General features: G+C 65.0%; 1 protein-coding gene across 1 annotated transcript; it reads left to right on the forward strand.

Annotated features, from left to right (window-relative positions):
- Positions 1–262: 262 nt before the first annotated feature.
- CCDC88B (coiled-coil domain containing 88B) lies at positions 263–14,414 on the forward strand. Its single transcript, XM_060017494.1, has 27 exons — positions 263–350; positions 652–785; positions 927–1,038; positions 1,133–1,202; positions 1,280–1,338; positions 1,442–1,525; positions 1,601–1,744; positions 1,956–2,104; positions 2,273–2,354; positions 2,505–2,663; positions 3,205–3,351; positions 3,527–3,635; positions 3,815–3,951; positions 4,033–5,163; positions 8,280–8,407; positions 8,485–8,602; positions 9,362–9,457; positions 9,540–9,680; positions 10,139–10,395; positions 10,741–10,884; positions 11,093–11,279; positions 11,425–11,570; positions 11,801–11,899; positions 12,094–12,260; positions 13,099–13,305; positions 13,467–13,535; positions 14,213–14,414. Exons 1-27 carry the CDS (start codon positions 291–293, stop codon positions 14,266–14,268), a joined length of 4,392 nt encoding a protein of 1,463 aa, XP_059873477.1. The 5' UTR covers positions 263–290; the 3' UTR covers positions 14,269–14,414.
- Positions 14,415–16,027: the final 1,613 nt, after the last annotated feature.

The following is a 16,027-nucleotide window of genomic DNA, read 5'->3' on the forward strand; positions in this document are numbered from 1 at the left end:
GCCATTGTCCATCGAGCCAGGAGAGCTGTGGGCCTTGCTCCTGGGCGGCCCTGACTCCACCTTCCCCTGCTAACCTCCGAGCTGGCCCTGCCCAAGATGCTGGGAGGATGCAGGGAGGCGAAGGGGGGGGGGGCGCTGAGGCAGGACTCCGGGGGTGCACGGGGCTGCCAGCACCCGGAAGGAGGAAGCTGCTCAGGGTGTCTGTGGCTGGGCCTGGGCCCACTCGGGACTTCCTCTTCCTCTCAGGGCAGGTGTAGCCACCAGAGCGGGACCGACACCCTGACCCCGTCATGGATGGGGGCAAGGGGCCCAGGATCAGAGACTTCCTGAGTGGGAGCCTGGCCACCTGGGTGAGGGGGCAGTGCGAGGGAGTCTGGGGAGGGGAAATGAGCAGCAGGGAGGGGCTGGTGTGGGGTGGGGGGCGGGGGGGCAGAGCTGGGGCCTGAGGGCAGGAGCGGGCTCAGGTGGGGATGGAGAAGTCCAGGCAGCTGTGTGGCAGGAAAAGGGGTCCAGGCCCGTGGCCACTGGCGTTCAGGGGACTGGTGAGGAGGGGGCTGCGCGGGCCCAGGAGGCAGGTCAGAGGGGCTCAGGCTTCACTCTGCCGGTGCGGGCCTCCCACCCAGGCCAGCTGACTCCTTTGTGTCCCCACAGGCGCTGGGCCTGGCCGGGCTGGTGGGGGAGCCGGAGGAGGAAGAGGAGGAGGAAGGAGAGGGGCCTCTTTGTCCGGAGACGAGGTTCTTACGCCTCAGCGACGGGGCGCTGCTCCTCCGGGTGCTGGGCGTCATGTAAGGGCACCAGAGGGGGCCTCGGGGCAGCTGTGGAGGGGCTTGAGGGGCGGGGGGCCGGGCAGCCTGGTGGGAAGAGCCTGGTTTAGGGGAGGTGGGTCCTCAGTCACCCCTCCCACCTATCGTCCCCTGTGCCCACAGTGCCCCCAGTTCCCGAGGCGGCCCTCAAATGATCAGGGGCCACGATGGGCCCGCAGCCTGGCGGGTGTGGAACCTGAACCACCTGTGGGGCCGGCTGAGGGACTTCTACCAGGTGAGGGGTCAGGAGGGGGAGGCTGAGCCTGGGAGCCCCCTGCCTGCGGGAAGGCCCTTCTCACATCTCCCACCCCGTCTGCCGTCTGCTGCAGGAGGAGCTGCAGCTGCTGATCCTGTCTCCACCCCCAGACCTCCAGGCGCTGGGGTTTGACCCCTTCTCAGGTGCTCTCTCCCACCGCCCCTTCCTGTTTCTTCCCCCTATCCCTGCCGGTTAACCCCTTGTGGCTTGTGCCCTGCAGAGGAGGCGGTGGAGGAGCTGGAAGGCATCCTTAGGCTACTGCTGGGGGCATCAGTGCAGGTAAGTGGGGCAGGGAAGGGCAGGGTCTGGCTTTGGCCGCAGAGGTGGGAGACGCCGGTGTGAGCCTCACTGTCCCCTCCTCGTCGCCCTGCTCCCCCTGCAGTGTGAGCACCGGGAGCTGTTCATCCGGCACATCCAGGGCCTCAGCCTGGAGGTCCAGAGTGAGCTGGCTGCTGCCATCCAGGAGGTACAAGTTTGGTCGGCCGTCTGGGACACCCTGCCCCCTACTTCCTTGGCTGACCTGCTCTCCCTGTGCCTCCAGGTGACCCAGCCCGGGGCCGGCTTGGTGCTGGCGCTGGCTGGGCCCGAGCCTGGGGAGCTGGCGCCTCCGGAGCTGGAGATGCTGTCCCGGAGCCTGGTGGGGACACTGTTGAGGCTGGCTCGGGAGCGGGACGTGGGGGCCCAGGTACGAGGCGGCCGGAGGAGGAGGAGGAGGAGGAGGAGGAGGAGGAGGAGGAGGAGGGCCACGGGGACCCAGCCGGGCACCCAGCCGCGTGCCGGAGGTGTGGGTGGGGGTGGAGCGCTGCAACAGTCACATGCGTCTTGTGGTGCTTGGGGGCAGATGTGGGGCTCTTGGGGCGGGTCACTCCTGACTCCTGACCTTTGACGTCCCCCAGCGGCTGGCTGAGTTGCTGCTGGAGCGGCAGCTGGCGGCCCCCTCGCTGCCTGAGGCTCCTGCCAGGACTCCCTCGGAGGGCGCCTCACACCACCTGGCCCTGCAGCTGGCCAACACCAAGGCCCAACTGCGGCGCGTCCGGCAGGAGCTGTGAGCGCGCTGGCTGGGAAGGACCTGGCGGGGGTAGGGGGTGGTGGAGGTGGGGGGTGGCGGGCAGGGAGCGCAGCTTAGGTCTGCGTGTGGTCCGGATGGGGTTCAGGCCTAGCAAGGGCTGGAGGGTGCAGGTCCCCAGACCCCTGCTGCGTCCCTTCCCTCCAGGGAGGAGAAAGCCGAGCTGCTGCTAGATTCCCAGGTGGAGGTGCAGGGCTTGGAGGCCGAAATTCGAAGGCTCCGCCAGGAGGTGCGCTCAGGTGCCCCCAAACATGGCCGCATTCCCTAACCCGCCCCCCGCACCTTCCCCAGCCTACTGCCTCCCCCAACCCGGCTCCTTCCCGTCCTCAACCCTCTGGCCAGCGGGTGGCCCTTCCTAGCTCCGCACCGTCTGGCCCAGGCCCAGGCGCTGTCGGGACAGGCCAAGCGGGCCGAGCTGTACCGCGAGGAGGCGGAGGCGCTGCGGGAGCGGGCCGGACGCCTGCCCCGCCTGCAGGAGGAACTGCGACGCTGCCGGGAGCGGCTGCAGGCAGCAGAGGCCTGCAAGGGCCAGCTGGAGGTGAGGGGGGCGACGAGGCTGCAGGGGGCGGGGCATGGGGGGCGCGGCCTGCCGGGGACAGGGTGGGCCTCGAGAGGAGCGAATTTGGGCCAAGGGATAGGTCAGGCCCAATGGAGGGAATAGTCACCGCTAGGAGAACGCGGTCAGGTGGTGTCTGGGGACAGGCCCTCTGGAGGATGGGGCAGATGGAGGGGAGAGGTGGAGGCTGTAGGTAAGGGTAGCTGGAGAGGAAGGTGGGGCCAGTTGTAGGGGAGGCAGTGTCTGGAGAGAGCACCGAGCAACGGGGCTACGTGGGGCTTAGAAGGACCTTGGAAGGCAGTTCCTGGGGAGAAGGGGCAGGGCCTCCATAGGAGAAGGGCGGGGCCAGGTGCTAGGGAAGTGGTACCTGAAGAAACCTTGGAGGGGGAGGGGCAGATGGAGGGGAGAGGCGGGGCCTGGAGAGCAACAGGGGTGCAGAGTCAGATGGGGGAGGGGAGCCAGGGTCTGTGGCCCCGGAGTGCTGGGGGCATCGCACCACCATCTCTCTCTGCTCCCCCACCAGGAGGAGCGGGCGCTCTCCGGGGCTCTGGAAGCCTCGAAGGCGCTGCTGGAGGAGCAGCTGGACGCCTCTCAGGAGCGCTGTGCTCGGCTGCATGAGACCCAGCGGGAGAACCTGCTGCTGCGGACCCGGCTGGGCGAGGCCCATGCGGTGAGATTCCCAGGGGGAGCCCTGGTCACGCAGTGAGCTGTGACCCCAGTGGTCCCCAGGGTTCCTTGGTGATGCCTGTGACTCCTACTCCTTGTTTCCCCTCGTGACCCTTCAGCCCACACGCTTGGCCTGGCCCTGGCGGGGAGGGCTTGTCTGACCCTGCTCTCCCCTCCAGGAGCTGAGCTCTCTGCGGCATCAGGTGGACCAGCTGGCAGAGGAGAACGTGGAGCTGGAGTTGGAGCTTCAGCGGAGCCTGGAGCCAGCCCCAGGCTCTCCTGGGGAGGGTGAGTGGGACCCCAGTGGAGGGGCTGTGGGTGGGAGGCTGCCTGTGTTTTCCTGCACCTTAGTGGGGACAGCTTCTGATTTCATCCCCTTCCCCCGGGGGTGTCGGGGGGGGGTGGTGGGTGTGGGTGAGGAGCCGTAAGGGAGCAGAGGGATCCTGACCTCATCTCCCACACCCCAGCGCCCCGGCCAGGAGCGGCTCCCTCTCTGCATGAAGAAGTGAGGGAGGCAGAGGCTGGGCGGCTGCGGACCCTGGAGCGGGAGAATCGGGAGCTTCGAGGCCTGCTCCGGGCGCTGCAGGGGCAGCCGGGTGGCCAGGTGAGTCCCCTCCCCCAAGCATCAGCACGTCCTTCCTGGCATCCTCCTCTGGGTTTGACCATCCCTCTCATGTGCCCTCAGCACCCCCTGCTGGAGGAGCCGAGCGAGGACTCCGTGATTCCAGAGCCAGACTCAGCTCCCCAGACTCGGCTGGCCTCAGACCATGGCCCCCAGGGCTTGGCTGGTCAGGCAGGGGATGAAGGCCCCCAGGCTTTGGCCCCGGCTCCCCTGGCATCAGATTCAGCCCTCGAGGGGTTAGCTGAGTGTCCTCAGGCATCTGATTTGGACCCAAAGGTGGTGGAGAGGCCCCTCCAGGCGGCTGTCACGGTGCCTGTAGGCACGATGGCCCAGAAGTCAGGCCCTGCTGTAGGGGCACAGGAGTCCCTGCAGAAGGCTGGCCTTGGAGCCCCTCTCCAGATCCCTGCCGCTGTGGCCCCACCTCAGGGTCCAGATATCAAAATTGAGGCCCAGCTGTCGCCGGGAGGAGAGACTGGAGAGTCGGTGCCTGAGGCCTTGGGGCTGAGACAGGAGGACCCTGAGAGCAAACCTGGACTCTCGGAGCCCAGCCTCTGTGGGCAGTTGGAGGAGACCCTAGACCAGAGGCTGGACCTACCCAAGGGGCGAGCAGAGGCCAGAGAGCATGAACAGAAGTTGGAGAGGATGGTCGGGGACCCAGCCCAACAAAAACCACAGCAGAAGCTGGAGGGGGCTCCTGAGGCCCAGACCTGGGAGGGGAGGATCCCAGGGGAGATCCTGTCCGGTGGTGTCCCAGAGCAGGAGGCCCTCAAGGAGGAGATGGCACGGCTGAGGAGAGAGGCTGAGGCTCTTCGAGCTGAGCTGGAGGCCCAGGCCTGGAGGCTGGAGGCCCGAGGCACGGAGGCCGCCCGCCTCTCCGAGGAGCTGGCTCAGGCACGGAGGGCAGAGGCCGAGGCCCACCGGGAGGTGGAGGCCCAGGCCCGGGAGCTGGCCCGGCTGCGGGAGGCGGTGGAGGCCGCCGGCCGGGAGCTGGAGGCTGCGTCGCGGGAGCGCGGGGCGCTGGCGGAGGTGCTGGCAGCGACGGGCCGCGAGCGGAGGCAGTGGGAGCGAGAGGCGCCCAGGCTGCGGGCCCGGGCCGAGGCGGCCGAGGAGCAGTTGCAGGTGCTGCAGAGCGAGAGCCGCCGGCACCTGGAGGAGGCCGAGAGGGAGCGCCGGGAGAGGCAGGCCCTCCAGGAGGTATGTCGGGGCTCGTAGCCAGGGTCAGGAAGCAGGGTTCCAGGCCAGTTGCTGGGGTTTTGGGTTATTAACTCCATCAGCAGCCGCTGAGTGCCCAGCACTGAGCTGGGGCCGGAAATAGAAAGGCGAAGTCCCCTCCTGGCTCCCAAAGGCATGCCTGGCTTGGGAGAGGGGCAGATGTCCCCTGCCTTTGTTGGGGTGGCTGTAGCAGGCGGGCATGGAGCTAGATGGCCTGGGTGCAAATCCTGGCTCTCTGACTGTGGCGCTTTGCTCAGCTCTGTCCCGGTGCCTCCCTCTGTGAAATGGGGGTGCTCTTCGTAGCTGCCTCCGCGGGTCTTTGGAAGACCAAGGGAGATAATGGCATGAAGAGCCTAGTTCATGCTGGGCAAAGGCTCAAGATACGTTGGTTGTTACAGGCAAAGTGCTTCGGGAGCCCCACGGGAAGGGGAGCTGATGCCAGGGTCGGGGCAAGGAGGCTTCGGGGAGGGTTCTAAGGAAAGATCGAGATTTTGCTAAGCGGGGAAGGATGTTTCATCCAGAGGGAAAGCATGTGCAAAGACTTGAAGGCATTAGAGATGCTCAGGGGCCCAGGAGATGTGGGGGAAGGTGGAGAAGTACATGGGACCAGCGTTGTAGGTGTTGGTACTCCGTCCCCAGGCAGGGAAATTCACCAAAGGGTGCAGGCGGACCTGTGTGAGGATGCGTTTGGGGAGGGTCACCTTGGTGTACAGGGGAACCTGGGGCCATAGGAGGCAGTGCCAGTGGTCAAGGTGGCAGGTGAGGGAATTCCCTGGCAGTCCACTGGTTAAGACTCCACGCTTCCACTGCAGGGGCACAGGTTCAATCCCTGGTCGGGGAACTAAGATTCTGCAAGCCGCGTGGTGCGGCCAAAAAAAAAAAAGGTGGCAGGTGAGGCTGGCTGGAGCTGGGATGGGGGGTGGAGGAGAGAGAAGACCTGGAAACCCCTCTATTCATTCAGTCAAGCATGTCTGCGGGCATCTCCTTGGCACCAGGCCCTGTACCAGGCAGCCAGTGCATGTGTCCTTCGGGAGACGCTCACTCACAGTCTGGGGTGGAGACAGGACCGTGCGGGGAGCCGTGGGGGTCCAGGAAGCACACTGGACTCAGGCTGGAGCACGTCAGGGAAGGCTTCCTGGAGGAGGAGAGAGAACGGCAGTGAGCCAGGAGGAGGTACAGGCCCGAGTTTGTAGGGGTGGAGTGTGAGGCGGGGAGTGGAGGGAGGTGAGACTAAGACTTCATTAAGCAGGTTTCCTGTAGGGCAGGGCTTCGTCTTCCTTATGAGTAGAGGGAGGAGTTGCAGCTGTTTTCATGAGGGCAACGAGGAGTCACTGGAGGGTTTAAAGTGAGCAGAGTGGTCAGGTCTGCGGGTCTGAAGGCCCCTCAGGGGAAGCAGAGGAGACCACAAGGCAATGGGATGGGTGTTCAGGCCAGTGGGGCACAGTGCTGAGGGGAAGGTGTGCTGCGGACGAGGACCCAAATGTTCTGGCTGAGCAGTTTCCAGTTTCTTCCCTGTTGCACAGAGGAGGGCACTGAGATCCGGAGAGGATAAGTTATTTGCTCCGAGATGCCTCCTGATGGAGAGGAGTGAGGAACAGGCTGTTGGCTTGGCCTGGGGAGTGTGAGAATTGGAGGTGTGGGTGAGAGGGTAAGGCCAAGAGGTTGTCTCTGGGGTCCACTTTGTAGGAGGTGATGGAGAGATGCTGTCAGACGGACCTGGATTATATCTCAGATCCCCTCCTCAGCTGTGTGGCTTGGGGCCAGTTACTTAACCTCTCGGAGTCTCAGTTTCTTTACCTGAAACCAGAATAAAAACAATACCTGTGTCACGGGATCCTGTAAGGTAATGAATGTAGAGAGCTTGGGGCAGTGCCTGGCACTCAGTATGGGCTTAATCCATGGAGAGGGAGTGCCAGCAGGTGGGCAGTGAAGGTAGGGGTAGGGCTGGCCGGCTGGAGGAGCCGGCTCTGAGGACCAAGAGGGTGGAAGAGGCTGAGGACAAAGGGGAATTTTGTGAGATTTCCTGGTGGAGCAGTTCCTGGTGATAACTGGGTGTGGTACAGGCCGGGGTGGCTGGCCAGGGGAGGGAGGTCAGGGAACCAGGGGCCAAGGGGGTTGTCCAGGTGGGCCTCCTGGCTAGGGGGAGGGCAGGAGGCACGGTGGCTGGGGCATTGACGGCTGTGGCCGGAGCCTGCAGGGGGCAGGGCAGGGGTCTGGTCCGAGATGCAGGTCTTCCTGGGCACCACTGTTCTTCCTATTCTCCGCCCTGGGGCTCTTGTGGCTGCTGGCTGCAGGCAGCAGGGACTCATGGGACTCTTAGTTTTTCAATGAGAGGCCGTGGCCAAGGGTGTCTAGAAGTGCAGTGACCCTGAGCGGTGGTCCGGGTGGGGTTGTTAAGCCAGGAAGATCAGAGTAAGGGTTGGAAGACCCCATTTCCAAGGGCAGGATTTGGCGGGCGGCTGTCATGGTCGGGCCTTCCCCAGGGTTTCATCCTGCCAGGGCCCCCACCCCCCGTACCTCAGAATGGTTTGCCCTACCTCGCGGGGCCCACAGGCCAGAGTGGGTCTCCCATCCACTTCCGCAGTGGTACGGCCCAACCGCCACAGGCTGCGTGGTCAGCGGCGTCCTGGCCCTCCCCGTCCCAGCTCCCACTGCGGTTAGGCCTGGCCCTCACCAAGTTCCTGCCCTCTGTGGCCACCCTCCTGTGGCTGAGGGTCCTGTCCAGACCCGCCTCCTCCGAGCCCCTCTTGCCCTCACATGGCCCGTGTGGCCTCAGAACGTAGGGTGAATCCAGCTGTTGCTGGGCACGCGAGGAACCATGGGCTCAGAGAGGTGAAGACGTTTGCCCAGCGAGTGCCTCTGACTCCTGGCCCAGGGGCCTCCCTCAGGCTTATAATCCCCAGCTCTTTCATACCCACTCTCCAAGGCGAGCAGGCCTTGTTCCCATTTTACAGATGGGGGAGTAGAGCCCCAAAGGGTTAAAGATATTTGCCCAGGGTGACAAAGCAAGGACAGAAAGCTGGGTCTCTTGACTCTCAGGCCTGGGTGAGGGTGGTGGCCTGCCCTTCTGGCCCTGAGGCTTCTCTACCTGCCCTCAGGAGCTAGAGAAGGCCACGGCACGGGGCCAGGAGCTGGGGGCCCGGCTGGAGCATCTGCAGAGGGAGCTGGAACGGGCGACTCTGGAGCACCAGGAATTTCTGCGGGAACAGGAGGTCCAGCACCAAAGGTGGGGTGTTGCCTGAGGGGCAGAGAGGGGCAGGCAAGGACTTGGGGAGGGCTGGGAGCCAACACTTCTCCCGGCAGGTACCGGGGCCTGGAGCAGCGGCTGGAAGCTGAGCTGCAGGTGGCGGCCACCAGCAAGGAGGAGGCGCTGCTGGCACTCAAAACGAGGGCCCTGCAGCTGGAGGAGGAGCTGTTCCAGGTGAGGCCACTGCCCTGCTTGCCGGGGCCTCGGCCCACTCCTCCCTCCATCCTGCACACAGACAGCCAGGGCCGCGTGCACTCGTATCGCCCCCTCGGTCTTGGCCCTCGCTCTTGGCCAGTTGCTCGCCTTGTGCCCCGATTGGGGGCCTGTAGGAGGGAGCACTGTGCTGGGAGCCAGGCGGCTCTGCCCGGACCTCGTCTCCCCCATTCCTCAAATGGGCAGAGCCTGGCGCCTTTACTCTGAGGCACCTGCTGTGTCCCTCATGCGTGGGCGCCACCACTTCCTGAGCTCAGCGACTATCGTCCTAAGTTGGGAATCGTTTCTGATAGCCCTGTTGCGTGCGGGCTCAGCGCCGCTCTGGTACGGCTCCATACCTGGTTGCCACCGCCCTAGGGAGCCCACTGTCCACCTGGGACAGAGGCAAGAACACAGGCGACCATAGCCCGTGGGCCCCCAGCAGACTGCTTAGCTGGCTGGTGTGGGATTGATTGGCGGAGGTTTTCTGGAGAAAGCAGTGTTGAAACTGGGGCCCAGAGGAGGAGTACGATGTGCAGAAGCAACAGCTCAGGCAGAGGCTGGGCTCTGCTGCAGAACCGAGAGAAGGTGCAAAGGGCAGGGTGGAGAGTGACGGAGCAAGGAGGGCAGGGCTGTGGGATGCTGGGCGGTGGGGGGAAGTGTGACGGGGGAGGACTGCCAAAGGGGGTAAGGGTCCGCTGCGCTGTGCCCAGGCCACTGCCACTCCCTCTCTCCTTGCAGCTGCGCCAGGGTGCTGTGGGACAGGGGCCTGAGAAGCAGGCTGAGCAGAGGGTCACGGAGGCCCAGAGCGCGCGGCTCATTGAGGTGGAGCGCAGCGTGAGTGTCGCCATGGTGGGCACGGGGCTGGGGGGTGTGCCCCAGAGGCCTGGCACCGGCTAACCCCCTCCCTGCCGGGCAGAACGCAACGCTGGCCGCCGAGAAGGCGGCTCTGCAGGGGCAGCTGCAGCACCTGGAGGGGCAGCTGGGGAGCCTGCGGGGGCGCGCCCAGGAGCTGCTGCTGCAGAGTCAGCGGGCACAGGAGCAGAGCAGCTGCCTGCAGGTGGGTGACGGCCTGCGTACCTGTCCCCTGCCCCATCGCTGCCCACTTCCTGCCGCTTCCCCCTGACCCTGCCACTTCCCCTGTCCGTACCCCCTCTGCCTGCCTCTAGCCCCCGCGTCAGTACCCATTTCACCCCGTCTCCAGCCCTCTCCTCCCCTGCCCGTACCCCCTCTGCCTGCCTCTAGCCCCCGCGTCAGTGCCCATTTCACCCCGTCTCCAGCCCTCTCCTCCACAGCCGGCCATTAGTCCCTCCTGCTTGCCCTGCCCCGACCCCAGCCCCATCTGTGCCATCCCTGCCTTGTGCCACTTGCCCTCCCCTCCACGGCTGCCTCTGCCTTCGGATCCCTAGACCGCTCTCTCCTTTCCTCTGCCCCGCCCTCTGCCTTTTGCCCCCGTCCCTTACCCCCTTTCTGGCCTGGGACGTCACCCAGCAGGCCCTGCTCCCTCCTCTGGCCTAGGCTGAGAAGTCTGTACTGGAGCTGCAGGGCCAGGAGCTGCACAGGAAGCTGGGGGTGCTGGAGGAAGAGGTGCGGGCGGCGCGGCGCTCCCAGGAGGAGACCCGCGGGCAGCAGCAGGCCCTGCTTCGGGATCACGAGGCCCTCGCACAGCTGCAGCGGCGGCAGGAGGCTGAGCTAGAGGGGCTGCTGGCCCGGCACCGTGACCTCAAGGCCAACATGCGGGCACTGGAGCTGGCCCACCGGGAGCTGCAGGGCCGGTGAGCCTCCTCCAAACTCCCAGCTCCTCTCCTGGGCACCCCCTACCTGCCCAGAGCAGATTCCCTGGGTGGGTCTGATGCCACCAAGGCAGCAGTGCCACCAGTGGACCCACCTCCATTGCTGTGCCCTCTTGTGCGGCTGGGCTCTCTGCACTTCCGGGGTGGGCTCACCCCGGGGCTCATCGGCGGTCGGGAGTGGTGGGCGTCCGGCACAGCGTTCTGCCCTGTGGCTTCGCCCCGGCGCTTATGCTCAGGAGACGATGGACTTACAGGTCCAGACGGTCCAGCTACCTACACGCCCTGGCGTCAGTCCCTGCGGCCCTCTTAGCTCCTTGTTCATTGCAGGCACGAGCAGCTGCAGGCCCAGAGGGCCCACGTGGAGGCGCAGGAGGTGGCCCTGCTGGCAGAGCGCGAACGCCTGGTGCAGGACGGGCATCGGCAGCGGGGCCTGGAGGAGGAGCTCCGGAGGCTGCAGAGTGAGCATGACAGGTACCAGCCCTGGCACAGCCCCTCGCCCCTCGGGCAAGTTCTCAGTGTTCCCATCTGTGAAGTGGGATGGTGGTGAGTTGGTCGCTTTCCCCGTGGGGTCCTGCTTTGCCTCCTCTCCCCATCAAGGCTCCTCTGGCCCTCATGAGGGGCCTGCGGGGGTGGGGGTGGGGCAAGTCCCCTTGGAGAGCAGCTCTCCTTGCCTCTGCAGAGCTCAGATGCTGCTGGCGGAGGTGTCCCAGGAGCGAGGTGAGCTGCAGGGGGAACGCGGGGAGCTGCGGGGCCGGCTGGCGAGGCTGGAGCTGGAGCGGGCACAGCTGGAGGCGCAGAGCCTGCGACTGCGAGAGTCCAACCAGCAGTTGGACCTGAGCGCCTGCCGGCTGGCCACACAGTGTGAGGTGTGGTGAGGGGTGGGTGCTGGCTGGGGAGGAAGGTTGGCTTGGAGGGGGCGTTGGGGGCTGGCAAGAGCGTGGAGAGAGTGGAAGGCGGCAGCCCTGAGCCCTGTTAAGCACCCCCGCTTGTCCTGCCGCCTGCCCCTGACAGCTGTTGACGGAGCTCCGGAGCGCCCAGGAAGAGGAGAACCGGCAGCTGCTGGCCGAGGTGCAGGCTCTGAGCCGGGAGAACCGGGAGCTCCTGGAGCGCAGCCTGGAGAGCCGGGACCACCTGCACCGCGAGCAGCGCGAGTACCTGTGAGGGGCCGTGGGGGCCGGCGTGGCTGCCCCTTGGGTTGTTTATGGGGAGACGCCCTGGGAGGGCCTGGGAAAAGGGGGAGGCTGACCCCCAGGGGCTCGGGGCAGCAGGCATTTATCAGCCTATCCTGGGGTATGTCAGGCTGTGTTAACGGGCAGGGTTGTACCAGGGTGTACCCCGTGTTCCTGCCCAGGCCTCAAGCCCACATCCTCCCTCCCCATCCTCCCAGGGACCAGCTCAATGCCCTGCGCCGGGAGAAGCAGAAGCTGGTGGAGAAGATCATGGACCAGTACCGCGTGCTGGAACCTGGGCCCCTGCCCCGGACCAAGTGAGAGGCCCCTCCATCCTGGTGGGCCTGGGATCGTCCCTACCTAGCCCCTGCCCTGCCCTGCCCTTCGAGCCCTGGCCCAGCCCAGGTCTGGGCCCCAGTGACGGTTTGCCTGGCCTTTGCCATCCCAGACATGGCCTCTTGTCCCTCCTTCCTCCCTGGCCTTAGCCCCTCTTGTGCCCTCTTGCCTCCAGGAAGGGCAGCTGGCTGGCAGACAAGGTGAAGAGGCTGATGAGGCCCCGGCGGGAGGGGGGCCCCCACGGGGGGCCGCGCCTGGGGGCCGATGGGGCTGGCAGCACCGAGAGCCTAGGGGGCCCCCCGGAGACGGAGCTCTCTGAGGGCAGGGAGGCAGATGGCACAGGTGGGTCTGGGGGTCAGGTGACCAAGATGGTCCCTACCCCATGTCCCCTACCCCCGCCCCCAGGGCTTGCCGATGCCGCTGGTCTTCCTGTGTGCCTTGCACACATGCTCCCTGCTGGCCTTCCCTGCTGCAACCTCGCCCCACTCCCCCAGATGGTTCCAGTAGCTCTTTGCCCTGCATCCCTGCTGTGTCCCTCTTGGCTGGCACCTCCCTTCTGCCTGCGCTGCCACCCACGCCATCCTACCCACCCACACCATCCTACCCACCCACGCCATCCTACCCACCCAGGCCATCCGACCCACCCACGCCATCCTACCCAACCACGCCATCCTACCCACCCACGCCACCTGACCCACCCACGCCATCCTATCCAACCACGCCATCCTACCCACCCACGCCACCTGACCCACCCACGCCATCCGACCCAATCACGGCATCCTACCCACCCACGCCATCCTACCCACCCACGGCATCCTACCCACCCACGCCATCCTACCCACCCACACCATCCGACCCAACCACAGCGGTACCTAGGACCTCGGAGCAGCAGGGGACTTTAGTGAGAAGTCATTTATCCCTGTCAGCAGATGAGAAAACTGAGGCCCAGGGAGGGGAAGCATCTTGCCCAAGGTCACACAGTGAGTTAGTGTCAGAACCAGCACAGGGTCCAGCCTCCTGTCACCACCTTCACTCACCCAACCCTGGGCCCCTTCCGCCCTCACCTCTGCAGCTGCCTGTCCCCTGTGGCCCCTGTGCAGCTTCTCCCTGCTGGCCCCTCCACTCTGCCCAGTCCCTCCTGGCACTGCTCCGATACCCTCCCTGCCTGTGCCTCTTGCAGGGTCCCCCTCACCGGCACCCGTGCGCCGGGCCCAGAGCTCCCTGTGCTTGCGGGATGAGACCCTGGCAGGTGGGCAGCGGCGGAAACTCAGCTCAAGATTTCCCGTGGGGCGAAGCTCTGAGTCATTCAGCCCCGGGGACACCCCACGGCAGAGATTCCGACAGCGGCGCCCAGGCCCGCTGGGGGCACCCAGCTCCCATGGCAAAGGTGAGGGAAAGGGTCCCTCCTCCCACTAGCCCCCCAGTTCCCTGTGGACCCACCAGCTCCATGGGGGAGGGGGCTTCCTTCCTGTCTCCTGTGTCTCCCCACAAGCCCTGTTGCCTCTGTGTTGGTCCTCATGGCCCAGTGGCTGCCTTGTGCCCCCCCAGGACCTAGCGTGGGATGGGATGGCTCTGTCGAGACCCTGGCGGAGCGCGAAGCAGATGCCAACAGAGAGGGTGAGTGGGGGCCTGGGAAGGAGGGCAGGTAATTGCCCTGCCTGGGGCCCCTGGCAGGCCTCAGTCGCCCATTCACTCATTTGACAATGAACCTTTACGACGTGCCAGGTGATGTGCTAGCTGGGGATACAGCAGGGAACATTCTGGTGTGGGGAGGTGAGAGACAGCGAATAATGTGCATAAAAATAATAATTATCTACAACGGCTCATCCAATAGAAACCTGATGTGAGCTCCACGTGTAATTTAAAGTTTCTCAGTAGCCTCACCAGGAGAAGTAGAAAGAGGCATGTAAAATCAGTTTTAATAACATATTTTGCTTAACTCAGTATGCCTAAACTATTATCATTTTAATGTGTAGTCAGTATAAAAGTCATTAATGAGGTATTTTATATTATTTTTTTCACACTAAGTCTGAAGTCCAGTGGTATTTTATACCCAAGCACACTGCAGTTCAGACCGGCCACATCTCACGTGCCCAGTCCTATACCGGGCAGCTCAGCCCTAGGATATTAGGAGGTGATGGTGTTCTGGGAAGACAGGAGAGCAGGGCGAGTGAGATCAGGAGCACCGGGCGGCAGAGGGAACAGCCGAAGCGAAGGCCTGGCGTGTCTGAGGCCTGGCAGGGCAGCCGGGAGTCCCCGGAGGGAGCGAGCCTGAGCTGAGCTTTTCCCTCCAGACGTCGAGGTGCAGGAATCGGAGAAACGGGCTCTCGCGCCTTCCCTCAGCCAGTGACACTGCGTGGATGGGGAGCTTGGGAGTGGAGTCTTCTCGACTCTGGAGTCTCACCGGGGGCGCCAGGCAGCCCAAGAATCTGGGGAGGCAGGGCACTTGTGGCAAATCCTTGGACAGGGAGGCCTGGGCCCCCAGATCCTCCACAGCCTGCACTGGGGCCCCGAGCTGGAGCTGGGATGACTTTATGGACAGGGCCGATGGCCGGCCCCCACAAACGGCTCCCGCCTGGGGCTCCGCCATGCGGCCCTTGCTGAGGAGGTGGTCTCCGGGACAGCCCCCAGCTGAAGGAGGCAGGCAGGAGTGGGCAAGAGAGCCCCCTGCCCGGTCCAGACGGTGAGCCAAGGACCATTTCCCGGGGACTGTGGCCTGGGCCCATCTCTGAGCCTTAGCTGGGATGTGAGGGACACGAGAATAAAGCTGGGATGCAACCACCTGAATCTGTGCCCTGTGTCTACCAGCCGCATCTAGGAGCCACTAGGTGCCAGGACACATGTGGCCTGGGATCCTTCTCTGCTGTCAGAGGCCTGTGGCCATTGGCCTCCTTGCCCTTCATGGGGCAGCAAGGGGCTTTCTTCAGGGGAGGGGCCCGCTGGGCTGGCCTGGATGTCGCAGTGGTGGGGGGAGGGGGCAGAGGTTCTGGGTAGCCAGCAGAGCGGGTAGGGTCTGAGTCTGGGCTCAGCCTTTGCTTGAAAGGTGAGGTCTGGGCTCCCGAGTGTGGGGCAGGAGAAGTACCCAGAGGGCCTGCGCCCGCCCCCTGTACCCTCTTCTCTCCTTTTATTTCTTCCTGCCTCCTCATCCTCTCTCCTCCATGCCTTTGGGGCTGAGCCCCTCGCCAGGGAATTTACCGTCCTTGGGGTGTCGCCTGGTGTCGGGGGCTGTTGTGGAGGGACACACGAGGTGGGAAGGACGCCGGGGTCTCTGACCAGGGCCTCTAGGATGACGCCCGGGAAGGGGGCCATTAGCCTGGGCGGCAGGACGTGAGTCAAGGCACCTGGGGCCGCCCAGAGTAGGGTGGGGCTGCCCGGCTGAGGTGAGGCAACCTGAATCTGGGGGTGGGGAGAGCTGGGAGGGGTGGCCAGGCCAGCCTCCCCAGGGTGACCTATTGCAGCCTGACTCACAGGGTTTCCACAGCCCTCCCCTTGGGGATAACCCACCGCTCTGCCTTCCTTCTCTCAGCCTGAGTTTCTGAGGTTGGTGGCATGGGAGTGGACCCCCCTGGCCTCCAGTGGGGTTGAGCAGCTGGAAGCCCCTCCTACAGGCCTCAGGGCAGGGGGCTTTGTTGGCTGCCCCACCCTGTTGGTGGCCCCTGTCAGTTGTCAGGGAGGGGGACAAGGCGCTGGGCCTGATGGGGAGAGCAGGCCACACCTATGTGGCTCTGACACCCCTTTTGAGGTCTACTTTGTGCCAGGCTTGGGAACCACAAGGGGCAGAGCCACATCGGGGTGCGCGCACTGGGTGGGCTGTGAAGGGTGCCTGGGGGCTGAGGTGCTTTTATAGGTCCACTTGCTTTAGGAAGATTCGGTCAGAAAATCGGCTGCCCCTCCCTGCTGGGGGTTGGGCTGGGCTCCCTCTTGGTGCCCCTTGTAGGTAAGGGGAGCCCAGAGACAGGGCTTGGTCCTCAGGGTGCCTGTGCCCCCAGGCCTCCCCGGCAAAGGCAAGTCTGCAGGGGAGAGGGTCTCGCTGGCTGCCGGGGGTATAGACAGGGAGCTGGGCTGGGCCGGGCGGCTTCTGGGACCCTCTTAGCCTGCCCAGCACCAAG

Source organism: Delphinus delphis, chromosome 8 (assembly GCF_949987515.2).
Source record: "Delphinus delphis chromosome 8, mDelDel1.2, whole genome shotgun sequence".
NCBI classification, from domain to species: domain Eukaryota; kingdom Metazoa; phylum Chordata; class Mammalia; order Artiodactyla; family Delphinidae; genus Delphinus; species Delphinus delphis.